At 58.5% G+C, this 26,563-nt stretch overlaps 1 protein-coding gene across 3 annotated transcripts; it reads left to right on the top strand.

Annotated features, from left to right (window-relative positions):
• Window positions 1-344: 344 nt before the first annotated feature.
• On the top strand, window positions 345-24,673 carry MYO1C (myosin IC). Of its 3 annotated transcripts, none has more exons than XM_027517355.1 (32): window positions 345-646; window positions 8,123-8,278; window positions 8,401-8,516; window positions 9,150-9,348; window positions 9,429-9,509; window positions 11,356-11,535; window positions 11,626-11,724; window positions 11,942-12,055; window positions 12,136-12,207; window positions 12,567-12,686; window positions 12,798-12,880; window positions 13,115-13,220; window positions 13,337-13,417; window positions 13,691-13,782; window positions 15,775-15,869; window positions 15,951-15,997; window positions 16,114-16,194; window positions 18,036-18,141; window positions 18,235-18,352; window positions 19,212-19,325; window positions 19,401-19,477; window positions 19,980-20,048; window positions 20,145-20,229; window positions 20,329-20,488; window positions 20,762-20,845; window positions 22,045-22,138; window positions 22,237-22,292; window positions 22,411-22,546; window positions 22,627-22,697; window positions 22,787-22,884; window positions 22,958-23,057; window positions 23,418-24,673. In XM_027517355.1, the coding sequence occupies exons 1-32, from the start codon at window positions 572-574 to the stop codon at window positions 23,442-23,444; spliced, it is 3,192 nt and encodes a 1,063-aa protein (XP_027373156.1). In that variant the 5' UTR covers window positions 345-571; the 3' UTR covers window positions 23,445-24,673. The 3 variants fall into 3 exon arrangements, with proteins under 3 accessions (XP_027373156.1, XP_027373159.1, XP_027373158.1); XM_027517358.1 differs by lacking the exon at window positions 345-646 and adding an exon at window positions 1,422-1,557; XM_027517357.1 differs by lacking the exon at window positions 345-646 and adding an exon at window positions 6,438-6,734.
• Window positions 24,674-26,563: the final 1,890 nt, after the last annotated feature.

The raw sequence follows: 26,563 nt of genomic DNA, 5'->3' as shown, positions 1-26,563 counted from the left end.
GTCCCCAGCAGCCCTGGCCTCTCAAACCCCCGCGGCTCACCTGCTGCTGCGGGTGGTAGGCAAGCTGTGGGGACACGCAGAAGGCGCAGTGCCTAATGATGGCTCCTCTTGGCTCAGGGCAGGATGTACATTCTGATTTTGGGGAGTGGTCACTGTGCTCTCCAGCTGACATTGGTGAGAGGGCATCAGGAGAGGCCCGGTCATGGAGCTGCTGGGGGAACAGCCTCCTACCCTTTGACCTGGAGCCCAGGGTCCCCCAGGGGTGGCTGCATCAGCTCCTCTGGTTACCTGGGACAACAGGCATTTCCTCCATCCCTCAGCCCCTCCTCTTCCTGCCCCAACCCTGCTGGGCCAAGAGGCCTCCCAATCAGACCTGGGCTTCTCCAGCTGTGTCCTGAGGCACTGGACCAGACCCATCCCCTGGGGCAGGAGTTGAAGCTGAACCCAGTGGCCATCCCAGCGTGAGACCAGATTCCTGGTTCCGGGCACAGCCAGAGCCAGCGGGCAGGCAGGCAGGCGGGCTTTTGCTCAGAGGTCCCAGAGCTCGGCACGCTGGCTCTCCACAGGCGGAATGGCGCTGCAAGTGGAGCTGATACCTACCGGGGAGATCATCCGTGTGGTTCACCCGCACAGGCCCTGCAAGCTAGTAAGTTGGGATGCTCTGGGCTGGGAGGAGGGTGGGAGTGTCTCCCCAGTGCCCAGAAGCCCCCTCTCAAGCAAACTCCATGGGGAAGAGGTGAGCAGTGGGGAAGCGTTCTGGTCCTTGGTAGGACGTGAAGGGACCGGACAAGAAGGGGTAAATGGAAGGAAGGGGGATGGGTTTAAGCCCACCAGGGGCCGAGTGTTTCAAAGTGGGGATCTGGGTTTGACTCCCTTCTCCTCCAGCTCCCTGATCCTCAGTGGGCCGGGCTATGAACTGGGTTAACAACACGGAGGTGACAGGGCCGCTCCGAGATCTAAAGAACGGTGCGTATAAAGTTCCAGGTGGCATACAGTACAGGCTCAGTTAATACCGCCCGGCTTTCCCATCTGGCTTGAAAAACTGACACTGGCCAGTTCAGAGCAGTAGTGAGGGTGGGGAAGGAGGGTGAAGAGAGTCAGGCAGGCGCAAATGGGGAAGAACTATTTGGCCTGGCAAGCAGGGGAGGGTCGGGTTTGCAAAGGCGCACTAGGGTGAGAAAGGAGAAACGTGTAAGACACCCCGCCACTCTGCACTGCAGCAAGTGGGCCAGGTCGTCGACAGAGGAGGGTGCGTGCGTGCATGTGTGTGTGTGACTGTGACGCGCCTCGTCCCGGGGAACGGGCTGCAGAGGGTGCTGCATCAAGCCCCCCGCGGACACGGACGCGGGCCGGGGCCGGAGCCCGGCCAAGGCCGGCCGGGGCGGGGCCGTAGGATGCGCGCGCGCGCCGGGGCCTGGGCCCTGCCTGGGATGACGAAAGGCAGCGGCTCGGCCCCGGGCGGGCCCTGGGCGGGGAGAGCGTGCCAGGGCCGCCGACTCCGGAGCCGGCCACGCCGCCTAGCCTGGCCCCCGCCCGCGCACCCGAGAAGCCGAGAAGGTGGGTACACAGGGCGCGAGGCGGGCCGCAGCCGCGTGGCCCGGGGGAGCTGGGTGCTTCGCTCGTAGGCAGGATGGAGAAGAGGGTAAGCGGCCGGGCGGCGACCCAGTCCCGGAGCTACCGTGCGGAAGGCGAGGGTCGCCGGCGCAGGGATCGCGGGGGCTGCGGGTAGGCTCTGCACGGCCGCTGCGGGGGTCCCAGGACCCGGTGGCGGCGGAACTCGGCCTGTTGGAGACTTAGATTGTTTGCGGGTAACGTGAGGGCGGTGAGGAGCGGCTGGGGCCGCGGGACTCAGGCACCCTGCGCGCCCTTTGGGGCCCTCGGGCAGCCTGCTCTGCCTCCGGGTTCCGGAGCAGCCGTCCCGGCCCCGCCCCTTCCCGTTCCCCGCCTCCGGGCCCTGGCGCGCGAGTGGCCCCTGCGTTTGTGCGCCGGCTGGGGGGCTCCGAGATGAATGAGAGAATGAATGGCTGGCCCACGGCCTATTCAACGCCCGGCACGCTCCGGCCTTCTGCTCACACTCCCGGGCTCTGTGATTCATTCATTCACGCAGGCGTCCGCGAGCAGTTTTTGAGCCCCCACTGTGTGCCTGCCTGGAGCGGGGGCAATCTCCTGGGAGCGACTGACTAGGAAACCTTCGATTAGAGCGGAATGCGACAAGGAGGGGGCTGTGTGTTTCGGAGAGTCAGGAAGGGGTTCTGGAGGAAGTGATACCTGACCCGAGTCTTCAAGGATGACTAAGAGTCAGTCAGGTGGGGAGGGGGTTGGGTGCGAGGGCCAAAGAAACTGCAGGTGCAAAGGCGAGAAGCTTAGAGCCGGGCGGCTGGTGGCAGGGGCGTCCGCAGAGCGCCTCTTGGCTGTGTGGGGTAGTGAGGGAGGCGTGGGGAGAGAAGGCACTGGAGAGGGTACCCCTGTGGCCACACAGGAACTCCGGAGCAGTGGTAAACTGAGGACACAGAGGGCGGCTGAAGTCCACAAACAGGGGCCTGGCAAGAAGCAGTGGGTGTGCTTGGCATAGGGAACCTTCACTCTCTTAACATGAGACGTTAATTGATCAGATTTGCATTTGTAAATACCACTGGAGGCTGCAGGAAAATGAATTGGAGGAAGGCAGGGATGCCAGTTTGGAGGCTGCTTGCCTCATCCAGGGGCACAACAGTGATGGAGGAACAAAGTGTGTGTGTGGGGGGGGGGGTGTTGGCAGGTGGTGACTCCTCCGTGTGAGGAGCGGAGGGAGGAGGGCAGGGCCTTTGATGCCCGGCAGTGACAACTAGCTGGAGGTGCCTGTCTCCTCTCAACAGATGGGATATTGAACCAGGAGGACAGGTTAGGGGGCAAGGTACTTTGTTTACTTCTTCTGGACCCCCAGGTAGAGGCATCTGGCAGGCAAAAGGCCCGTGAGTGTAAACGTTTGACCGGGGTCCATGAGATATCAGGTAGAACCCCTAAGTCCTCGTCTTTCCTTTTCATTCCCCCTTACAACAGTTCCCTTGAGTCTGGAACAGTCCTAGGTGGGGCAACCTGGGCCCAGACCTAAGATATGTTTGATTTAAAAAAAGAAAAGTCGAGCACCTATTCTGTGCCCAGCATGTGCTGGGGGTAAGATAGGCTATGGTACTTTCTGCTGCCCCAACAGGCTGGGAGGCTACCCCCAGTGGAAACCAGTTTCTAGCGGCAATCTGAGGGTCCTCAGAACACCCTCTCCAGACCTCCATAGCCCTGGCCTGAAGAACCCCTGAAGCTGCTCACTACCCTCCCAGAGGACAGGCTTGGGGGCACCTGGCCCATACTAGGTAACAGGGGGAATAATCCAGGTCTGCTGGGTCTGCCCATCCCCGCTTTTAGGGGAAACCCCTCTCCAGATGCAATGAAACCTAGACGCAGCCTTGGAAAATAAGTCCTGGGTCACTCAGAGGTGAGGCATGGCTGCATCCTAGTCTGCAGCCAGCCCCTAGGTTCAGGGCCATGCTGGGGACCCAAGGATCATGGCCCACTCCCTAGCTGCTATTCCCAAGGCCTACACGTCAATACTCACACAACACAGCCAAAGGTGGATACTAGGCACTGCAGTCACAGGTTCACTAAGGAAGGTCACAGCCTGGCAGGCAGCAGGTTAACCTAACAGAGAAGCTGGGAAATCTGCCAGGGCTAAGCAGGCGTCTCCCCCTTAGGCAGCCCTACAGGAATAGACAGTGGTAGACTTTCCAGTTCCAGTGCCACCCTTTCTTTTACTAGTCCTGAGATCTTGAACACGACGTTCGTCTACTGAGCCTCAGTTTCCCTGTCTGTAGAATGGGGGTAATAATCCAGACCTCAAGGCTCAGTTCAAGGGCATTGAAGGTAGTACCAGAAGACAGCGATCCGAACGCAGGAAGCGCCAGGCGCTGCAGCCCTGGTGTCTCTCACACTCTCGGTCCACCCACCCCAACCCCCACCCCACCGCCGCCTTTCTAACTCCTCTTCCCCCGGGACAGGCGCTTCCGCCTAGCGGGGCGGGATGGCCGGTGGCGCTGGCCAGGGGCTGCGGTCTCGCCTGGCCTGCTTAGCCGCTTAACCGCCCCCTCCTTCCGCCACCGAGTGGCGGCTCAGGGGGCGTCGGCGGGCATCCCGGGAATGCGGCAGAGCGGCTCGGGCGGGGGTGGCCGGCCAAACCCCTCGGTGAGCGGATTCCCCTCATTCCAGCCGCTAGCCTCGGCGACTAGGCCACGCCCCTTTACCCGCCAGGTCACGCCCCCTTGCCAGCCCCTCCCCTCGGGCCCGCGGGCCACGGCCAGCCGCGCCAACCCGGTGCTTGCACGGCCCTCGGAGCCGTGCTCCCGGTGGGCACCGGCTTTACCCTCTTCCTCCCGTCCCCCAAGTACCTCCCCACTCCAGCTGAGCGGGAGGCTGAGTCCTCTCCGCGCTCTTTCTTTCTGCATTTTCACCCTGGGGGCCTCGCGGAGAGGGCCTCCTCCCGACCGAAGCCCGAAGCTGGTGGCATTTAAGACCCAGCCCCGCCCTTCCGCTCCCACCCATCTCCCAGCTGCGCGCGGTGGCGCTCGGTCCCCTCTGTCCCTCCAGAGGGCCCCATCTCCCAGCTGGCGCCCCCCGCCGCGGGGTCCCGCGGGCTCTGGCCGGGCTGTTGTTTTCAAAGTAATAAGCCTTCCCCAAGAGGCTGCAGCCCGCACCTGCCGCCACCTCACTCCGTCCCCGGGGTGCCTAAGTCCAAGAGTGTGGGCCAGGCTAGGGCTTTGGGTCCTAACCCTGCCTTCTGCCCCCTAGGATAAAGTCGGCATCTGCATTATTGCACCTCTGGTTCCTTATCTGTCAGGTGCAATGGAGGTGAAGTTGGAGAGCTCTTTCTAATTGGCCGAGGGACACGCCTCAGGGGCTTTCCCTGCTAGATAACAAGTGTGACCTGTCTGACCCAGGACCTGGCTCTGTATGTCTGTTCCCACTGGCTTCCCAGATGACGCTAGTGGTAAAGGACCCGCCTGCCAATGCAGGAGACATTAGAAATGCGGGTTTGATCCCTGGGTGGGGAAGATCCCTTGGAGGACAGCACGACAACCCACTCCAGTATTCTTGGCTGGAGAATCTCATGGACAGAGGAGCCTGGTGGGCTACTCAGTCCCTAAGGGTCGCAGAATCAGACATTACTGAAGCGGACTTAGCATTGCATTGAAGAGAGACGTCTGCTCCAAGCCTGTGCAGAGAGTGTCTGGCCAGAGAGGGAAGTAATATTTACTGAGGGTCTGGGAGGTGCCTGGGTGCCTTATCTTAGGCTTCTCAACAGCCGTTTGAGACAGAGGTTAGTCTCATTTCAAGGCTCTAGGAGAGGTTTCCAGAAATGAAATGACCTGCTGGCAGTCATACCACTTGTGAGAAGTAGCCCGGCCTTTAGGAAGCACTAGCCATCACACGGGGCTTCCCTGGTGGCTCAGACAGTAAAGAATCTGTCTGCAGTGCGAGACATATGGGTTGGATCGCTGGGTTGGGAAGATCCCCTGGAGGCAGGTATGGCAACCCACTCCAGTAGTTTTGTCTGGAGAATCCCCATGGACAGAGGAGCCTGGAGGGCTACAGTCCATGGGGTCGCAAAGAATCCAACACGACTAAGTGACTAAGCACAGCCATTACACCCCCACCTGCCCTGGGATCTGAGCTAGACTTGTCCCGCAGGCTGCTGCCCACTGCGCACCTAGAGCTCATCGAGGATGGGGCTGCTGGAGGCTGGTTTGGTTTGGGTAGCTGGAGGGTGTCCAGGGCAGAAAATATGGAAGGATCCAGAGAGGGAGTCCCCCCACCAAACAGAAGAAAAAGAAAGGTGAGGAGCCCTTGGGCGCGGTGGGGGGAGCCTAGTCAGGGTGTCCGGGGTAGGGGGAAGGGTATTGCTCCGAATGCTGGAAATCGGGCCGTGGATTTCCCAGATGGAAAGCTGAGCCCTCCGTGGAGGCCCTACACGAACGACGCTGGGCACAGGCGTCCTGTGGCCGTCTCCCTCCCTGGGGCGAGTGTTCTGTGAACCCAAGAGATTTTCTTGGGTTTAAAGACGTGGGACCCACCCTCCAGACTGTACGGGGTGGGGGGTGGACAGTGTCCCCAAACCGAGGCTCCGCCTGCCTGGGCACGACGGCCGTATTTGGACATTTCGTTCTATTTTTAACTTTCCCGGGACTCGAGGTTGGGATGGGGGGGGAGGGAAATCCTGCTTCCTCCGGGACCCACGGGCCTCTCTGCCTAGTGAGTTGAGTCCCCAGCCTGGCCTAGTGCGCAGTGTAGACACGAGCCCGGAAGTGAGTTCCGGGTCGGTGTAGACGCAGCGGCCGCGCGGGTTCCGGGCCCCACCCCTGGGAGAACCGACGACGTCCCTCCTGGAAAACCTGACTCAGGCGGAGCCCCTGCCCAGCCGGGAGCTCCGCCCCCGCTCTGTCCCCACCCACGCCGCTAGATTTCCCCCCGTCCCCCGCACTGAGCGCCTGCCCCACCCCTACCAACTGGAGAGGGACCCCGGAGTCCGAGCCCCGAGCGAGGCGGGGGCGCCTAGGGAGTCCCACGCCTCCGAGCCTAGCGGAGGCGGAACGGGGGGAGGACCGGCCCCTCCCTCGTGACGCCGCCGCCGCCGCCGAACCCCGGGCCGAGGGCGCGGGCCGCAGAGACGGGCGCCTGGCCGACCGGGCAGGATGCGCTACCGGGCGTCGGTGAGCTAGGGGTGCGGGGCAGGGCCGGGGGGGTCCCAGGCGTCCCTGCCGGCCTCGCGGCGCCGCCTCTGCCCCGTCAGGAAGCGGGCGCGGCCCAGGAATTTCGGGTGGAAAAACGTCCCGGAAAGTTGCAGGAGAGTGGAGGCCGAGGCCGGGAGGGCCGCGAGGCGCTCGGACCCAGGCCGGGCCAATAACTCCCAGGGAAGTCTGAGAGCGCCCAGACCCGCCACCCAGAGGGCAAGGGGGCGGGGGCTTGGGTCAGATTTGGCAGCAGCTTCGGGACAGAATTAGAGAGGTGGAGGGGAGGGCGCTGAGGGGCAGGCCTAGAAGAGGCAGGGCCACGACCAGACCCAAAGGGGTGCCCCCCGCCCAAGATCTGGGTGGTCTGCGGTTGGAGGCGACCTGGTGGCCTCTTTGGGGATCCCTATCCCTGCGGCCAGCTTGCTCTTTCTTCCCTGACCCTTGACACTCTTGGTGTCAATTTCCTAGAGCTCTCAGATCCTTTTGAAGAGTGTGGTGAGGGGTGAGGGTCTTGTTGAGCCTGTGCTTCTTCCTACCCTCTGATGGGCTCCAGCTGCCAGCTGGGTTTTCCCTGGTAAAACCCCTGCTCCCTTGAGACTTCTCAGGACTCCCAGTGGAGGAGGGTGTCTGGGGAGCCTGGCAGCTGGCGGGGAGGGTGTGGTTCCGCCCTGGGAGGGAGGGCCCCCTTCTGGGGTGAGTGGTGAGCCCAGCTGGGATGTGAGGGTCTCCCTGCCCCTGCCCCAGGGGAATCTCTCTCCTGGCGCCTGGTGCAGCCCCTTGCTGGGTCCCTAGACCCTCTCTCTCCCCCTGGAGATTTTGGTGAGTCAGAGGGGGAGAGACAGCCCCACCCTGCTTGTAGAATTCACTCCATGCGATTTGTCCTACAAAGCACCTGTCACACAAGGCCTAGAGCTAGGGGACTTGAAGTCACCTGGTCTACCTCAACTCCTCCTCCTTGGGATGCCTTCTAGAGAGAGGAGGGGTTTTGTCCCAGGTCAACAGAGCATTCTTTCTTTTATTCTCATGACATCACTCCCCCACCCCTAACTCTCTCTACACAAACCAGCCCCTCCCTGGACTCAGCGGCCTTGGCCCCATGTCCTCTGGGGCCTGTGTGTCCAGTGGCCCGTGTTCTGGCCCACGTGCCCAGGTGGCCTTGCTTCTCGGACCCATGTCCCCAGTGTCCCGTGTGCCAACTTTCTGTCGTCCAGGCCCTCTCTACCCAGCCTGGGGCACCTGTTTCTCAGGTGTGCCCTGTGTTCGCGTGCCCTGGTTGCCCCCTCAGTCCTCCAGGCTGTGGCGAAGGGGAGAAGAGCCCTTCCCTTGCCCTGCTGCCTCTGACTCTCTCCCGTGGCCCGTCCCTGCAGGCCCTGGGCAGTGACGGGGTGCGGGTCACCATGGAGAGCGCACTGACCGCCCGTGACCGGGTGGGGGTACAGGACTTCGTGCTGCTGGAGAACTTCACCAGCGAGGCCGCCTTCATCGAGAACCTGCGACGGCGCTTCCGGGAGAACCTGATCTACGTGAGGCCGGAGTGGGAAGGCGGAGGGGGCGCGGGGGCCACAGATGCAGGGCTGCAGGGAGTCGGGAGAGCGGCGCCGGGGCCTCTGGGAGAAACTTCTGAGCCTCCTCCTCTGACCCCCAGACCTACATTGGCCCCGTGCTGGTCTCTGTCAACCCCTACCGAGACCTGCAGATCTACAGCCGACAGCACATGGAGCGTTACCGAGGCGTCAGCTTCTATGAGGTTCCACCTCACCTGTGAGTGACCCCCCCTCTCCCCCCGCCCCCCAGCATCACCACCTGAGATGATTCCACCCACCTTCCCACTTGGGATGAATCACAATTCACATCTCTGAGGAATACCCAGTCCTCACCCAAGGTGAATCTCTCTATTGCATCAGGATCCCCCTAGCCTCCACCCCAACTCACACCCAGGACTATTTTTTTGGCCCTGCTGTGTGGCTTGCGGGATTTTAGTTCCCTGACTGGGAATTGAACCCATGTCCCTTGCAATGGAAGTGTGGAGCCCTAACCACTAAACCACCAGGGAATTCCCACACCTGTGACTTATTCTCCCAACACTACCTGGACATGGCCCTCCCACCTTAGTGACCCTCTGACCTGCACCTCTGAAGGACCTCCCAGCCCTACCTATGAATGACCTCAATCTTCACCTGAATGAATTCCAATCTCCTCACCCATGAGTGAGCCCTTCAATTTTCCATCAGAATATGACTCTCATTCTCAACTGTGAAGAATCTCCCTTGACCCACATCCTGGAGGGGTCACCTGTCCTCAAGGGTACACCCCCAGTCCTTCCTGTGGGATTCCCAGCCCCTGCAGCCACTCGGCCCCCCTGCCCCCTAAGCTCCTGACGGGCCTCTGCCCCAGGTTCGCGGTGGCTGACACTGTCTATCGGGCACTGCGCACGGAGCGCCGGGACCAGGCAGTGATGATCTCTGGGGAAAGCGGGGCAGGCAAGACCGAGGCCACCAAGCGGCTGCTGCAGTTCTATGCCGAGACCTGCCCAGCCCCTGAGCGGGGTGGTGCTGTGCGGGACCGGCTGCTGCAGAGCAACCCGGTGCTGGAGGTGAGGGGACAGCAGCCCCTGGGGGTGGGAGGGGCAGGTGGAGGCCACCAGGCACCCCTCACACCCTGGCCCTTTCCTAGGCCTTTGGCAACGCGAAGACCCTCCGGAACGATAACTCCAGCAGGTTTGGGAAGTACATGGACGTGCAGTTTGACTTCAAGGTACCCATGGGTGGGGCAGGGCAGGGGGAATGGGATTCCCATGTAGTGGGCACCCACTGGCCCGCGTCTTTGGCACCAGTAAACATTTATTGAGCACCTTCTGTGTATCAGGCACTGTTACAAGTGCTAGTGACACAGAAGTGAAACAAAACAGACAGAAATCCTGCCTCCAGGAAGATAAAGAATTTGCCTGCAATGCAGGAGACCCAGCTTCGATCCCTGGGTTGGGAAGATGCCCTGGAGAAGGGAATGGCAACCCACTCCAGTATTCTCGCCTGGAGAATCCAATAGACAGAGGAGCCTGGCAGGCTGTAGTCCATGGGGGTCACAAACAGCAGACATGACTGAACGACCAGCAGGGAGATAGTCCACAGAAAAGTGTAAAGTAGCCAACACATGTCACAGCAAAAAAGAAAATGAGGCAAGGAGAAGGGGCATTGGCTGTTTGAAATAATGCAGATACAGTAGGCATGGAGAAGGTGGCCTTTGGTAAAGCCTTGATGGAGACAGAGAATGAGTTGTGCGTACACTCGAGAGGGTCCAGGCAGAGGGCACCACCAGTGCAGAGGTGCGGATGAACAAGGTGCTGGATGTGTTTACAGACAGCAAGGAGGCCAGAATGGCTGGAGAAGAGAGCAAGGGGCCAAGGAACAGAAGAGGAGGCTCGATGGTGCGGGTCCTTTTGGGTCTTTGTAAGAATTTTTTTAAAACTCTTGAGTGGAAGTGAGGCAAGAGAATTTTGGGGGATTTTTGTTTGTTTGTGTGGTCATGCCCACATGGCCTGCAGGATTTTAGTTCCCCAACCAGCGACTGAACCCATGTCCCATGCAGTGGAAGTGCAGAGCCTTAACCACTGGACCACCAGGAAAATTCCTGAAAGTTTGAACCATATATATATATTTTTTTTTTTTTTAATTTTTTGGCCGGGCCTCATGGCATAATACCTTAGCATATTGCCTTAGTCTCTCAACAAGGTATTGAACCTGTGTCCCCTGCAGTGGAAGTACACTGAAGCGCCAGGGAAGTCCCAAAAGTTTGAAAGAGAAGTGTATTATGACCTCAATTTCCTCTTAAAGTGATCGCTCTGGCTGCTTTGTTGAGAATAAATGGTAGAGACTGAGGCTGAGCAAGAAAATGAGTTAGGAAACTGATGATTATTAGATCTGGGTGACAGATGATGGTGGCTGGGCCCAGTCTGGTGGCTGTAGCTGGATTCTGGATATTCTGAAGGTGAGGGTGGCAGGATTGGCTGGCTGATTGGATGTGAGGTGTGAGAGACAGGGAGGCCCCCAGGAGGACCGCAGACTTCTTGGTCTGAACACCTAGAAGGGTGAGCAGAGTGGGAGGAGGGAGCTGGTTTGAGGAGCGGAGACCAGGACTTAAGTTTCAGACCTGTTGAGTTTGAGATGCTTATGGGACCTCCAGGTGTGACCCACCAGGTAGAAAGAGCATGCATGCATGTGTGCTAAGTGGCTTGTCATGTCTGACTCTTTGCAACCCCGTGGACTGTAGCCTGCCAGGCTCCTCTGTCCATAGAATTCTCCAGTCAAGAATACTGGAGCAAGTTGCTATGCCCTTCTCCAGGGGATCTTCCTGACCCAGGGATCAAACCCATGTCTCTTGCATTGGCAGGAGGGTTCTTTACCACTTGTGCCACCTGGGAAGCCCAAGAAAGGGCTTAGCATCCTCATTTCATAGAGGAAGAAATGGGGGCCAGGAGGGGCGATGTGCCTGAGCCCATGCAGCCAGAGCTAAAATTCATACTCTGGAGGGCAGGGGGGGAAGGGGAAGATGGGCTGTGTCCCCTGTCCCCCTGAGCAGTCACCACATCCTGCCCGGCCCGCAGGGTGCCCCCGTGGGTGGCCACATCCTCAGTTACCTCCTGGAGAAGTCCCGGGTGGTGCACCAGAATCACGGGGAGAGGAACTTCCACATCTTCTACCAGCTGCTGGAGGGGGGTGAGGAGGAGACGCTGCGCAGGCTGGGCCTGGAACGGAACCCGCAGAGCTACCTGTACCTGGTGAAGGTGAGTAGAGAGGGGCTGGCGGGCAGGACCTGGTGCCACCTAGGGAACCCACCCAGCCAGAGCTGTAACCCCGCTCTGCCCGTGCCACAGGGCCAGTGCGCCAAAGTCTCCTCCATCAACGACAAGAGTGATTGGAAGGTGGTCAGGAAGGCCCTGACTGTCATCGACTTCACCGAGGACGAGGTGGAGGTGAGACCTCTGTCGGGGGCCGGCCCTTTCCTCCTGTCACCCCGTGAAAATCCCAGGCTACCTTTACAGCCTGCTTCTACTCCAGCCGCCGTCTCCTCTCACACACCTTGCTCCCTCCATTCCCAGCTCCTGCTGACCATCCACATGTGCCCTCCTGGGGCTCTCAGACCCTCCCGTAACCCCCGCCGCCCCTCCCTGTCCCCTCACCCCCATCCAGGACCTGTTAAGCATCGTGGCCAGCGTCCTGCATCTGGGCAACACCCACTTTGCCGCCGATGAGGAGAGCAACGCCCAGGTCACCACCGAGAACCAGCTCAAGTACCTGACCAGGGTGAGGAGGCGAGCAGAAGGCGAGGGCGGGGCAGCTGGGGCGGGGGGGCTGCACCCTCACCAGCCCCACCCCCTTGGCAGCTCCTTGGTGTGGAAGGCTCAACGCTGCGGGAAGCCCTGACCCACAGGAAGATCATCGCCAAGGGCGAAGAGGTGAGGCCAGGCGGTGGGGGGACAGGTGTTCCAAGGCAGCCCCCGCTCCCATCATCCCCCATTACCCTGGTCTGCTCAGCTGGTCCTCTTAGCAATATCGGAAGCTTATAAGGCAGGTGGCTCAGAGAGGCACAGGGAGGTGGCCAGGGTCACACAGGAAGAGGGTGAGGCTAGAAGGAAGACTGACTTCCAGGAATGAGACCTCTGGTGGGGCCACTGTGTCCTCCCTTGGATGCCGCCCCCTGGCCGGCACCAGGCTCACTGGGGGCAGGGATGGCAGAGTGATCAGTTTCCTGAGTCAAAGGGGCCAGGGGTGGGAAGGGACTGCATTCATCTCCCATCTCACCCTCCACCTGCAGCTCCTGAGCCCGCTGAACCTAGAACAGGCTGCATATGCACGGGACGCCCTCGCCAAGGCTGTGTACAGTCGCACCTTTACCTGGCTGGTCGCGAAGATCAACAGGTCGCTGGCCTCCAAGGTGAGAACTTGGCCCCTGCTACTCCCAAGGTAGCAGGGAGGGCGGTTCAGGGAGGCCAGGGCTGCGAGGTGGCGAACGTGGGGATCCACACCCTTGGTTGGCTGGCCCTAGGATGCCGAGAGCCCCAGCTGGCGGAGCACCACGGTCCTCGGGCTACTGGACATTTACGGCTTTGAAGTGTTCCAGCACAACAGGTCAGTGCCTCCCCTGACTCTGCCTGTCTCTCCTCCCATCGTCTCCCCTGTCCTGGTCCCTCGCCTCTCTCCCGGCCTCCTTCATTCCTGCCAGTGACTTCCAGCCGCTTGGGTCCCGCTCTATGTTTCTTCCCTTGGCTAGTGCTGGGGCCTTGTTCTGCCCCTCCCCACCTTTCCTGGTCTGGCCCCCTTCGCCCAACTAAAGTACTGAGGACGCCTCTGTCTCCCTCACAGCTTTGAGCAGTTCTGCATCAATTACTGCAATGAGAAGCTACAGCAGCTCTTCATCGAGCTCACCCTCAAGTCAGAGCAGGAGGAGTACGAGGCCGAGGGCATCGCGGTGAGTGCAGGCCGGCCCGCGGGCGGCCCCACGTGCAGCCAAGATCCAGGCCTGGGTGTCCCCAGGGGAGGAGCCTCGACCCCACGGTGATGCCTCCCTCCCCTTGTGCCCCTCAGTGGGAACCAGTCCAGTATTTCAACAACAAGATTATCTGTGACCTGGTGGAGGAGAAGTTCAAAGGCATCATCTCCATTTTGGTGAGCCATCTGCTCCTCCAGGGCCTCGGGCTGGGGCCTGGGTGGGATGATGTCACCCCTTTCCCCTCGCTCTCCCAGCTGGACAGGCCTGTCTGCAGAGGGCCAGAGTCCTCGGAGCCTGATGAGGGACAGAACAGGGCTGTGTATGGAGGGTGAGGGGAGGCGCTGGCCAGCCCTGGGAGTGTCTGCGCCTCCCTCCGGGGCCCCTGAGTCCCTGTGCTCTCCGGTCCCTCCCCCATACACACCCCTCACCCTCTGCCACCACCCACCCAGGACGAGGAGTGTCTGCGTCCCGGGGAGGCTACGGACCTGACCTTCCTGGAGAAGCTGGAGGACACAATCAAGCAGCATCCACACTTCCTGACGTGAGTGGGGCTGGGGGCTGTCCTGGGCCAGAGCCTGTGGAAGCCTGGGAACCCCCTCACCCATAAAGTGCCAGCCACAAAGAGGTGACCGGGGGAGGTGCCAGTGAAGGCCAGGCACACAGAGCTTCGGCTCCTGGCGCCTCCCGAGTAATAAGCAAGGAACGCCACTTCCTCCTTAACCCGCTCAAGAATGAAACTTGCTAAGGTTTTTTTTTTAGCCTCCTTGCTTGGAAATTCCTTTTTATTTAAGATATCCCGTAAAATGGGATGAGGGGAGAAAAGAAACAAGCCTCTCTGTCCCAGCTTTGCCTTGCATATTTTGATAATATCACCTCCTCTAACTAGAAGCAACCCCCGGAGGAGGTTTTACTGAGACTTTCAGAGGTACAGCCCTTTGCCGGAGGTTATCTCACATCAAGTCCAGAGTTGGACCTCAGGCCCAGAGCCACAGATTAGTTCCCTGACAAGGAATCGAACCTGACTCCCAGCGGTGAAAGCAGAGTTCTAAGCACTGTACCACCAGGGAATTCCTGAGCAGCTTTTTCTGGAGCGAGCAAGCGAGGAACCCGTTTGTTCCCATTCCCCACGGGTTGCAGCAGGGGTCCCAGTAAAGCCTTGCCTGCAAAAAGAAAGAAAGAAAAACACCTGTTTTTCTGTTTGTAAAAAAAAATCCCTCCTCAGAGAAAAGTTGGAATGTGTGCAAAAGCCACTTGTAAGCCTGTCACCCAGAGGTCACCACTGTTAATAATTTGAGACGTTTTCTTCCTGCCTTTTTCTATATACTTTTTTTTCTTTTTTGTGGTTGAGAGCTTATTGTATATAGGACTCAGGATAACGTTATATCCTGAGTATCTTCCTGTATCATCAAACAGAAAACTTTCCTCAAAACACTTCCTCCGGCGGCTCTAACACACACACACACCACTGCTCTCACCCGGCCTCTCGGGGCCCTGTCCAGCCTCTGGGTTTCTGCTGGGAAAAGAGAATACCTACCCCTGGGCCTTAAATCTCTGCCTGGTCTCTCTGGTTAGTTGCTTGGAATTCTTCTTTAAAAGTAGAAAATGGGCTAAAGGGTATAGACATGCTTAAGGCGAGAAGGCAATGGCACCCCACTCCAGTACTCTTGCCTGGAAAGTCCCATGGACGGAGGAGCCTGGTAGGGTGCAGTCCATGCGGTCGAGAAGAGTTGGACACGACCTGAGCGACTTCACTTTCAGTTTTCACTTTCATGCATTGGAGAAGGAAATGGCAACCCACTCCAGTGTTCTTGCCTGGAGAATTCCAGGGACGGGGGAGCCTGGTGGGCTGCCGTCTATGGGATCGCACAGAGTCGGACACGACTGAAGCAACTTAGCAGCAGCAGCAGCAGCAGTCTCTTGGGGGCTGATTCCATTCTTAAAATGTAGCGGGCAGCACTCAGCACTCTGAGCAGAGCCACGCAACAGCCACTGCTGCTGCTGCTGCTGCTGCTAAGTTGCTTAAGTCGTGTCTGACTCTATGCGACCCCATAGACGGCAGCCCACCAGGCTCCCCCGTCCCTGGGATTCTCCAGGCAAGAACACTGGAGTGGGTTGCCATTTCCTTCTTCAATGCATGAAAGTGAAAAGTGAAAGTGAAGTCACTCAGTCGTGTCTGACTCTTCGAGATCCCATGGACTGCAGCCTTCTAGGCTCCTCCGTCCATGGGATTTTCCAGGCAAGAGTACTGGAGTGGGGTGCCATTGCCTTCTCCAATGCAACAGCCAAAGGCAACACCAAATAGCCCTCCACCCTGCGGGCCCTGGCAGCATGGAGGCTGAGGTCCCAGTCCTGGCGCTGTGTGACCCCGGGCAAGGCCATCTACCTCTCTGAGCCTCTGTGGTGGCCTCTGCGGGAGGAGGCCCCGCCCTGCTGGTTTCCTAGAGGATGCCTGATTCCTCTCTTGAAGTCTCTTCGGTAGACAGGGGCCTGGCTCAGGCCAGCCATTGGCAGCTTCCTCTCCCTGTTGCCCCAGGCACAAGCTGGCTGACCAGCGGACCAGGAAATCTCTGGACCGCGGGGAGTTCCGCCTCCTGCACTATGCCGGGGAGGTGACCTACAACGTGACCGGTGAGGACCCTAAGGCTGTGTCCCCCCGGGGGGGCTGGGAGAAGGGCTCTGCCTCCCCTCATGTCTGCTCTCTCCCCTCAGGGTTTCTGGATAAAAACAACGACCTTCTCTTCCGGAACCTGAAGGAGGTGAGGAGGACCTCCAGGGGGAGGGCTGAGGGTCTGGGCTCTGAATGATCTCTGCCCCAGAAAGCTGACTGGCCTGTCCCTATGCTTCCTACATGGCCCCTGCCCTGCCCTCACAGACCATGTGCAGCTCGGAGAACCCCATCCTGGGCCAGTGCTTCGACCGGAGTGAGCTCAGCGACAAGAAGCGGCCAGAGACGGTGTGAAGGCGGTGGGACCCCAGGGGGTGTGTGTGTGCACACGCGAGCGGGCCCACTGCCTGCTTGAGCTGGGAGCTGGCAGTGTGTGTGTGTGAGTTCCTGTGTTTGCTGGTGCCTCGGTGCACATCTGTGTGTGTCTGGGAGGCTGCCGTGGGTGCATCTGTGCCTACTTTGATGGGTGTCTGGGTGTCTAACGTCTCTTAAGTATGGATGCACGCATGTACACCTGTGTCTGTGTGGGTGCTTGCATGCATTCACTCCCCTGCAGCAGACACTTGTGGTGGACATTACTGGACACTTAGGATACAAAAATGAACACATGCTGACCTAGAAATGTGCATGGGTGCTATGGAAGCTTACAATAGGGAGCAGCAAATTGCCTGCGGAAGTAAAAGAGGGGAGGGGAGTCAGGGAAAGCTTCCTGAAGGAGGAAGCCTCTGAGGTAACTTGGGAATGAGTATAGATGCTTGTCAGACGTATGGGAGGGCCCTGCAGAGCCCCACACAGGAGCACAGTCAAAAAAAGACCAGGAAGTGGACCACAAAGTGCCATTTTCAAGGAGAGCGATGGAGGGAAGGCAGATCTGGCCAGTGGTGCCAGATGAGGGGAATGCTCCATCCAGTGAGCTGTGCACAGAGGTGTGGCTGCCAGGCTTGGCAGGGGGAGGGTTAGGGCAGTCTCAGGACGAGCAAGGTCAGGGAGAGGTGGAAGCCAGGGAGCTGCAGGCCAAGACATGCTGGCAGGGAGGCCGTGGAGGCAGAGTGTTGCCCAGAGTCTGACTCCTTGGGACCCTGTCCTCGGTTCCCCAACCCCACCCCTTCCCTGATGGTTCTCAGCCCCACCCTTGTGAGGACACACCCACTCCTGTCCAGGCCTCTCCAGCAAACCAGAGATTCCATTGACCCCTCCCAGGGACCCGCAGCTACTCCAGACCCCACTAGCCTATGATGCACCCTGACTGTCCAGTGTCCCAGGCATGCATCTCCTATTTCCCTAACTCAAGGCAGGGACCACCCTCCACCCAGTCCTGAAAGACAGAAGCCTGGGCCGCATCCCTCATTCCTTAGCCTCCCCCATTGCCCTCATCCTAACAACTGCTGGATCTTGCTGGTTTTTGTTGCCTGAAAACCCCTTCCTTTCAGCCCCTCCCCGTAACCCTTATTCCATTAATAGTCCTCTGAGCCGGTCAGCCTCCTCCCTGGCCTTCTGTCTTCCCACCTGCTCTTACCAACCACCCTCCACCTATGTGCTGTAGAGATACTCCAAAAGGCAGATCTCTTCCTGTCCCTCTCTCCCTCCAGATTCCTCTTTGGCTCCCTATTTCCCTCAGGATAAAGTTCAGTCTCCCTGATGTGGTTCCTGAGTCCTCCCATGACCCTGCCTCTCTGATGCTCTTTTCTACTCCCCTCCTAGATCCTTGCATGGCTTGTAGTTCCCTGTGGACACCAAGCCTTCGCTCACTCTGTTGCTCTGCCCCAGTGCCGTTCCTGCCTCCCTTCTGGCTGTCTCCTACTTGTCCTTTCCTTCTTACCTGAAGGGTTATTTCCCGAAGACCCTTCCTGCTACCCCCTACCCCACAGACAGAAAACTTGTAACATTTCACTTGGAAATGCTGCACCATCTTCGTTGGCTTCAGAAATCTGACCTTTGCAGATGCTGCAATAAAGAGTTGTAATTTTAAAAAAAAGGTCTACGAAGGGCAGGGTCAGCTGTGGGAACTGGTGGTGTTTTGCCCCAGGAGGGGTGTCTGTGGGGTTCTGCGCAGGGAGGGGCATTTGCAGGGGTCAGTGGCTTCAGCCCAGTTACCACCAACCTTCCTGTTGTTCATCTTGGCTGACCAGGTGGCCACCCAGTTCAAGATGAGCCTCCTGGAGCTGGTAGAGATCTTGAAGTCAAAGGAGCCTGCCTACGTCCGCTGCATCAAGCCCAATGACTCCAAGCAGCCCGGTAGGCCCTCTGCCCCGTAGGCCGGTGGGGGCTTGGCCTCCCCTGCAGAGGCCGGTCAGAGCCCGCTGACCAGCCAGTGATCTCTGCCCCCAGGCCGCTTTGATGAGGTGCTAATCCGGCACCAGGTGAAGTACCTAGGGCTGATGGAGAACCTGCGCGTGCGCAGAGCCGGCTTTGCCTACCGCCGCAAATACGAGGCTTTCCTGCAGAGGTGGGGGCGGGGCCTGGCTTGGCGCCAGGGGGAAGGGCTGGGAGGGTGTGAGCCTCTGAGATCCTGGGCGGGAGGACAGCCCTCAGCTGCGGTGGGAGCCACACCAGGGGCCCCTCCATGCTGCAGGCCTAATGTTAAGCTTGAGAGGGCAAAGACCAGCCCTCCCCACGCCCAGGCCCTGGCCTCACAGAGCAGCTGGTCAGGGGTCCAATGAGGCACGCATTCACATACCTATCACCAGTGGAGACAGTAAGAGCCTGTGAAGGGGACAGAGTTTGCAGTCAGTTCAGAAAGCAACTTCGTTGTTATCCCTGGTCAGGGGTCTGAGGAGTCACCAGGCATGTCTTTCTAGGCCTGTGACCTCAGGCAGATGTTCAGTTCAGTTCAGTCACTCAGTCCGACTCTTTGCGACCCCATGGACTGCAGCATGCCAGGCTCCCCTGTCCATCACCAACTCCCGGAGCTTACTGAAATTCATGTCCATCAAGTCAGTGATGCCATCCAACCATCTCATCCTCTGTTGGCCCCTTTTCCTCCTGCCTTCAATCTTTCCCAGCATCAGGGTCTTTTCCAATGAGTCAGTTCTTCACATCAGGTGGCCAAAGGATTGGAGTTTCAGCTTCAGCATCAGTCCTTCCAATGAATATTCAGGATTGATTTCCTTTAGGATTGACTGGTTGGATCTCAGATGAGAAACCTCAATTTTCTCACTTTTAAAGTAGGGGTAGTAACAGAGCTACCTCCCCGACTTTCTGTGACCTAAGAGTCAGTGGGACCAGGAAAGCTGGTCTGGTTCCCAGAGAAGAGCGCTGGTGGGGGGCGGGGGCGCTGGGTGCATTTCTGCTCCTCCTGTCACCAGGTACAAGTCACTGTGCCCAGAGACATGGCCCACGTGGACAGGACGGCCCCAGGATGGGGTGACTGTGCTGGTCAGGCACCTGGGCTACAAGCCGGAAGAGTACAAGATGGGCAGGTGAGTGGCGCCCATGCCTGGGGTTTGAGGGCTACGGAGTTGGCAACCAGGGGCTGATCACTGCTGCCCTCCCAGGACCAAGATCTTCATCCGCTTCCCCAAGACCCTGTTTGCCACAGAGGACGCCTTGGAGATCCGACGACAGAGCCTGGGTGAGCGAGGGGCCCCACTCATCCTGTCCAGTGAGGTCTGTTCTGGGAAGTGGGAAAGAAATCGCTGTATTCGGCTGCTTCTCTGGGACGTCTGCCATGTCCACATGGGGCTGCCCGCCTCGTCTGCTCCCAGATACACACTCAGCATGTTCCCACATTGCTTTGCTCCCTCTCTCGCTCTTTGTTTTTTTTCTTTTGGCTGTTCTGGGTCTTTGTTGCAATGCGCAGGCTTCTCTGGTTGCACAGCTCAAGCTTAGTTGCCCCACAGTCTGTGGGATCTTAGTTCCCCAACCAAGGATTGAACCTGTGTTCCCTGCATTTGCAAGGCAAAGTCTTAACCACTAGACCAGCCCTTGCCCTTTCCTGTACTCTCTTTCACTTATTTATCCTCATACTCGAAGCTGGTTCAGCCACTCCCCTTACTCAGTGAGCTCTTAACAGGGCCAGGCCCCCAGCTGGGTCCCTTGCGCTCTGGCCAAGTGACTTTCTTTCCCAACCACAGCCACGAAGATCCAGGCCACCTGGAGGGGCTTTCACTGCCGGCAGAAATTCCTCCGGGTGAAGCGATCAGGTTCGGGCGCCCAGGGGTCTTCAGGACGATGGGGGCCGGGGCTAGGGTGGGCCACTGTGGGAAGAGATAGAGGTCAGCCATTTGTGGTCTCTGCAGCGATCTGCATCCAGTCCTGGTGGCGAGGAACGCTGGGCCGGAGGAAGGCGGCCAAGAGGAAGTGGGCGGCACAGACCATCCGGCGGTGAGCACTGGGCGCCACGCAGAGGGTGCAGAGGAGAGTGTCGGGGCAGGTCTGCTGCCAGGCTTCTCACCTCCACCCATGTCGGACCCCCGCCCCCAGGCTCATCCAGGGCTTCATCCTGCGCCATGCGCCCCGTTGCCCTGAGAATGCCTTCTTCGTGGACCATGTGCGCACCTCTTTTCTGCTCAACCTTCGACGGCAGCTGCCCCGGAATATTCTGGACACTTCTTGGCCCACGCCCCCACCTGCCCTGCGTGAGGTCCGTGGGCTCTCCCTGCTGACTGGGGGACTACCAACTTACCCAGCAGAGGGACCTAATAACCGTGTGACCCGAGGATCCATGGGAAGGGAAGGGACTTGGAGCTGGGCCATGGAGAGCGAGTTCTTTGCAGAGAAACAATTCAGGAATGGAAGGGTGTCCAGGTTGAGGGGGTGTCACTTAGGCCAAGACCCGATGGTGGGCACGTGCCTGTTGTCTGCAGAGGGAAGGAGCCAGGCTGCCTGGGTGCCCTGACCTCCCTCTCACCCACAGGCCTCAGAGCTGCTGCGGGAGCTGTGCCGGAAGAACATGGTGTGGAAATACTGCCGGAGCATCAGCCCTGAATGGAAGCAGCAGGTATGGGGCTGGGAGGCAGGTACGGGGTGGGGGTGGGGTGGGGGTGGGGGATGGGCGGTGCTGGAAGAGAGCTGGCCTGGAGGACCTTTGCCCTGACTTACCATGCAACCTTGAATTGATCCAGGCCCTTGTCTGGCCTCCTGTGTGAAGTGGAGACTGGAGTAGAATTTGCAAGGCAAATAAAGTTTATCTTCTAGAGCAGCTGCACTGGACTGGTTGAGGCTACCCAGAGTCCTGTGTTGAAAAGGCTGCAGCATCGGTCTATTAGAATCGTTCCAGAGAGAGACACTGGTGACCGATGGGCCTTGTATTTGCCAACTCGGTATCAGATGATGATGAAGGACCCACCCAGCAGAGTTAACCTGCAGTAGTTTTTGGGGGTTTTTTGCATAATTTTATTTATTTTTGGCTATGCTGGGTCATCATTGCTGTGCTCAGGATTTTCTCTAATTGCACCGAGTGGGGGCTACTCTCCAGTTGCGGTACACAGGCTTCTTGTTGCGGTGGCTTCTCTTGTTGCAGAGCACAGGCTCTGCTACTAAGTCACTTCAGTCGTGTCCGACTCTGTGCGACCCCATAGACGGCAGCCCACCAGGCTCCCTGTCCCTGGGACTCTCCAGGCAAGAACACTGGGGTGGGTTGCCATTTCCTTCTCCAGTGCATGAAAGTGAAAAGTGAAAGTGAAGTCGCTCAGTGGCTCTAGGGCTTCAGTAGTTGTGGTTCAATAGTTGTGGCACACCACAGGCTTAGTTGCCCCAAGGTATGTAGGATCTTCTCAGATCAGGGATTAAACTGATGTCCCTTGCATTACAAGGCAGATTCTTAATCACAGGACCGCCAGGGAAGCCCCACAGTAGTTCTGAGTATTAGTATCAGCCAACTTTAAGATCTCAGGCCAGAGCTGAATCTCAGGGGCTCCAGGGCCTGTGATGATGGGAATAATCCCCAAAGTGGGGCCTGGACCCTGACAGCACTGTCATGACCCTTGTGGAGAGGCCACTGCCTCGGTTGGTGGGGACGGGGGTAAGAGAGAGAAGGGGCTGAAGGGGAGTATTGGTGGCAGGGCTTAGCCTCCTGCTTTTGGGTCCAGAGAGAGGGTGAGGGAGGTGGTCTCAGCTCCTGTCTCAGCAGACTCCTGCTCTGCTGTGACGGCCCCACCTTTCTGACATCCCCCGCCCTCCCTGCTGTTGTCTCCTCAGCTGCAGCAAAAGGCCGTTGCGAGTGAGATCTTCAAGGGCAAGAAGGACAATTACCCCCAGAGTGTCCCCAGACTCTTCATCAGCACGCGGCTCGGTGAGCCCCCGCCCCTCCAGTGTGCAAACCCTCCATCAGCAGCCCGGTCTCCTCTCTCCTCCGCTCACGCCCCCTTCGCTCCCCTGTCTGGGTTGCAGGTGCAGATGAGATCAACCCCAGAGTGCTGCAGGCCCTGGGCTCAGAGCCCATCCAGGTGAGACCCTGTGGGCAGCCCTCAGCCCCACACAGTTCAGCTGCCCAAGGGCTGCGTGGGCGGGGGGCGGGGCCTGGGCAGGGGGTGAGGAGGCCCCTCACCCACCCTCTGTCCCCAGTACGCTGTGCCCGTCGTGAAGTACGACCGCAAGGGCTACAAGCCGCGCTCCCGGCAGCTGCTGCTGACGCCCAACGCCGTGGTCATTGTGGAGGACGCCAAGGTCAAGCAGAGGATCGAGTACACCAACCTGACCGGTGAGCCCAAGTCCAGGTTGGGTCCATAGAGGGGGCCCTGCTCCGCCCCTTGATCCCTGACCTCTGCCCTTTCCCCCCAGGAATCTCCGTCAGCAGCCTGAGCGACAGCCTCTTTGTGCTCCACGTGCAGCGTGAGGACAATAAGCAGAAGGTGCCCCTTGGGGCCTGGGGAGGCGGGGAGGGGACGGGTCCTCTAAGCGCTGGGCAGGGCCTGACCCCTGTCCCTATGTGGGCCCCCAGGGGGACGTGGTGCTGCAGAGTGACCACGTGATCGAGACCCTGACCAAGACAGCCCTCAGCGCTGACCGAGTGAACAACATCAACATCAACCAGGGCAGGTGAGGCAGGGAGGGCTGCTGAGCAGGCCGTGCATGCACAGGGCGCAGGCCTCACATACCCGCTTCTCTCCAGCATCACGTTCGCAGGGGGGCCCGGCAGGGATGGCATCATTGACTTCACACCCGGCTCGGAGCTGCTCATCACCAAGGCCAAGAACGGGCACCTGGCTGTGGTGAGTGTGGGGCCAGGGCAGAGCCTCTGGGGGCTGGGCCTTCCTCCCTCGGCCATCCTCACTGTGGGTCTCGATCCAAAGGGCACCCTTCAACCCATTGCCCACTGAGCACCAGAGACCAGTGCAGAGGGTCATAAAGAGGGCAGCATGGGCAGGTGGCAGGGGATATGCTGCTTGGGAAGAGAGGCCCACTCTAGTCGGGGCAGTAGGATCTAAGGGCCGAGTCTCCAGCACCGAGGCCTCCGGACCTGCCCCCTCCCTGCCCCAGCGTGTACTACCAAGTATCTACCTCATGAAGACCAGTGCCCGGAGCACCTCTGCTTCCTGCTCACCTCTGGGCTTCTCCCCTGGTCCCCGCAGGTGGCCCCGCGGCTGAACTCGCGGTGATGAAGGCGCCCAGCGGACCCCTCCCGCCTCCCAGTGCTTCGCTCATCCCCTCCTCCCTTCCCAGCTACCAAAGACTCGAGCTTCCAGACAGGGACCCAGGGACACCTCGAAGCCCACCGACAAACTCCCGCCTCCTGCTCGGCCCTCTCTCGAGGGGGCGGCAGGGGCGCAGGAAGCTGCCCCAGGAGTGGGCCAGGCCGGGCCACAGCAATAGGAAGAGCCGGGGCCAGAGGCAGCCGCGCCAGCCCCACTGCCAATGCCAAATATTTGAGAGAAGGGAACTTTTGCTGAGGTTTTTCTCTGAGATTTTTTTGATGCTTTATAGGAAACTATTTTTTAAAAAAGCCATCTTCCCACCCGTGCCCTCCCCCGTCCCCCCGCCACCGCCAAGACACACTGGATGTGTTTTCCCTGACTCAGCAGGGCAGGGAATGTTGCCGAGAGGGTGGGCGATCTGGGCCCTGGTGCCCTCTTCCCTGCCCAGGCCCCCCTCTTCTCCCCATTCCCTTGGCACCTTGTCTGTCTGTCTGCCTGTCCACCTGTAGCCCACTCCGACATTCCCCTGGGGGCTAAAACCACCCTTGCCTCCCTCTCCGTCCAGCCTTAAAAATGCCCTTCTAATATCAGCCCAGCCTGAGGACATCCTGGAGTAAAGGCGGGGCTCTCAGAGCGGAGGATTTGGACGACTGGGAGATCACCTAGTTGAGTCTTCTGGTGTGATGGAGCAAGAGATAGAGGCCCAGAGAGGGGAAGGGACTTGCCCAAGGTGATCCAGCAGGTTGGGGCAAAACCAGACTGTCCTCAGCACACCTCACTGCCTCTCCCAGGGACTGGGGGCCCCGTGAAACAGGCTCATGTCTTAAGGGTGCATGTGGCTTCCTGACCAGCAATCAGCCTTGGGGGCCACCAGGTGGGAGGAGCGCTTCCACCTGAGTCCATGCCTTAGGATGACAAACACCTTACCCGTATACTCTGGTCCCAGGTTAAAGACTCGGGGCCTTCACTGGCTCCTGACCCCCTCTCTATCCTGGGAGCCTGGGGAAGGGGCTGGCCTTGGGAGGAGCTGCAGGGGCATCACCTCTTTCTGCTGCTTCTCCCCCACCCCCACCCCCAACTCCCCAGAGGGCCTGGGGCTGCCCAGCTGCCTCTGCCCTCCTGCGGGTCTCAGCCCACTGCTGACACTTCTGCAATCCAGAGAAACACTAAATAAAGCAATATGTGTTTGCCAATGTTGGTCTCCTTGTGAATGTTAGTAAAGGGAAGGACTTCCCTGATGGTCCAGTGGTAAGGACTTCCCTTCCACTGCAGGGGGCATGGGTTCAATCCCTGGTCAGGGAACTAAGATCCCACAGGCCACTTGATGTGGCCAAAAATAATAAAAAGGAGACAACCCCCTAGAAGGCAACCAAGGGTCTTGTATTACTCTCTTTTTCCCAAAAACTTTTTATTTTGTATTAGGGAATAGCCAATTAACAATGTTATGGTAGTTTCAGGTGAACAGCAAAGGGTCTCAGCCATATATATACACGTGTCCATTCTCCCCCAAACCTTCCTCCCATCCAGGCTGCCACGTAACACTGAGCAGAGTTCCAGAGTTCTATACACTGAGTAGGTCCTTGTTGGTTATCCATTTTATTTTTGTTTTTGTTTTTCTTATTCTTTCTTGGTTATCCATTTTGAATAGAGCAGTGTGTACATGACCTTTCTAAAGTCCCTAACTATCCTTTCAGGGGTCTTGTATTATTATAATTTTTGCCTTGTCCCCAGAAGGAGGCTGGGCTCCCTCCCCCAGGAAAAGGGCAGGAGTGGTCAGTAGCTGCAACGTGGCCTTGCTCTTTCACTGACCGTCCGTGGAAGGGCCACTCAACCTGGCCCTTCCAGGGGGCAGGGGAGGGGGAAACATCAGACAGTGCCTGCCATGTGGCCCTTAGCCCAGCAGGCAGGGCTGGCGGACGGAAACACAGTCCATTTGGGAAGTACAGGCATCAAGGGCACACTGGTGAGAAACTGACTCAGGTAGAGGGTGAGGATTTGTAAACACTTCACAGAGATGACGTTTGAGGTCATCCATCTCAAAGGACAGTCTATGAACTCCCCTGCAAATGACAAACCAAATGCAAAGTGGCTTAAGCAGAAAAGGGCATCTATTAGCGTTAGCAGCCTAACAGTTCCAGGGTAGGTGGCTTCCAGATACTCACTCTCAGGAACGTGTCTGGAGGCTGCATTCTCAGGCCCATTCTCCCCTCGGGTGTGGTGGCAGCAGCAGCCATAGGCAGCCCCAGGCTTTGGTAATTCAGCCTCGAAAGCAGAAAGTATCTCTTTCTCAGTGATTTGAAAGTCTCAGAGGGGCTTCCCATGTAGCTCAGTAGTGAGTAAAGAATCCGCCTGCCAATACAAGAGACATGGGTTCATTCCCTGATCTAGGAAGATCCCACATGCCGCAAAGCAACTAAGCCCATGCGCCACAACTACTGAGCCTGTGCCTTGGAGCCCAGGAGCCACAACTACTGAGCCCACATCCTGCAACTATAGAAAAGTCCGTGCAGCAATGAAGACCCAGCACAGCCAAAAATAAATAATTAAAAAGAAAGTCTCAGAGCTGATTCTCGGTGGACCAGCTTGAATGATGTGCTCTCCCCTGCCCCAACGGGTGTAGTTTGGGAGCGGAGCTCATTCTGATACATGCCTACTGGACCTGGGTCACATGCCTGCTCCCCCTCAAGACAGAAGCACGAACCACACCTGACCTCAAGGATAGAGACTAGGGAGAGATGATTTCCCTGAAAATCAGATGCTGCCTCCAGAAGAAAGGGAGTAAGTGTTAAAAGCTGCAATTACAGAGCTCCTCCGCAGGCCGTTTTCCCCAAAGGGAGGCGCCTTGTAGGTAGGAGGAATGGCAATGGCACGTGCAGGGTTTAAAGGTTATGAAAGGTTTAATTAGGAGTCAGAGTACCTACTGAGGGGTTTAGATTCATCACCTGGGACAGAAGTCCCCAAAGAACAAGATATCACATAACATACGACTATCTTGCATGTAATGCAAAATACTGGGCTGGATGAAGCACAAGCTGGAATCAAGATTGCCAGGAGAAATATTAATAACCTCAGATACGCAGATG

Source organism: Bos indicus x Bos taurus, chromosome 19 (genome assembly GCF_003369695.1).
Source record: "Bos indicus x Bos taurus breed Angus x Brahman F1 hybrid chromosome 19, Bos_hybrid_MaternalHap_v2.0, whole genome shotgun sequence".
Classification (NCBI taxonomy): Eukaryota; Metazoa; Chordata; class Mammalia; order Artiodactyla; family Bovidae; genus Bos; species Bos indicus x Bos taurus.
Note: the sequence above shows the minus strand (reverse complement) of the source record. Positions and strands in the feature narration are given on the sequence as shown.

Excerpts from the sequence above, each read along its gene's own strand:
- MYO1C (XM_027517355.1), top strand. The coding sequence starts at position 572 with ATGGCGCTGCAAGTGGAGCTGATACCTACCGGGGAGATCATCCGTGTG. Across the intron at positions 12,687-12,797 it reads ACAGGTCGCTGGCCTCCAAG|GATGCCGAGAGCCCCAGCTG; the intron begins GTGAGAACTTGG and ends GGCTGGCCCTAG. Across the intron at positions 22,547-22,626 it reads CGAGTACACCAACCTGACCG|GAATCTCCGTCAGCAGCCTG; the intron begins GTGAGCCCAAGT and ends CTTTCCCCCCAG.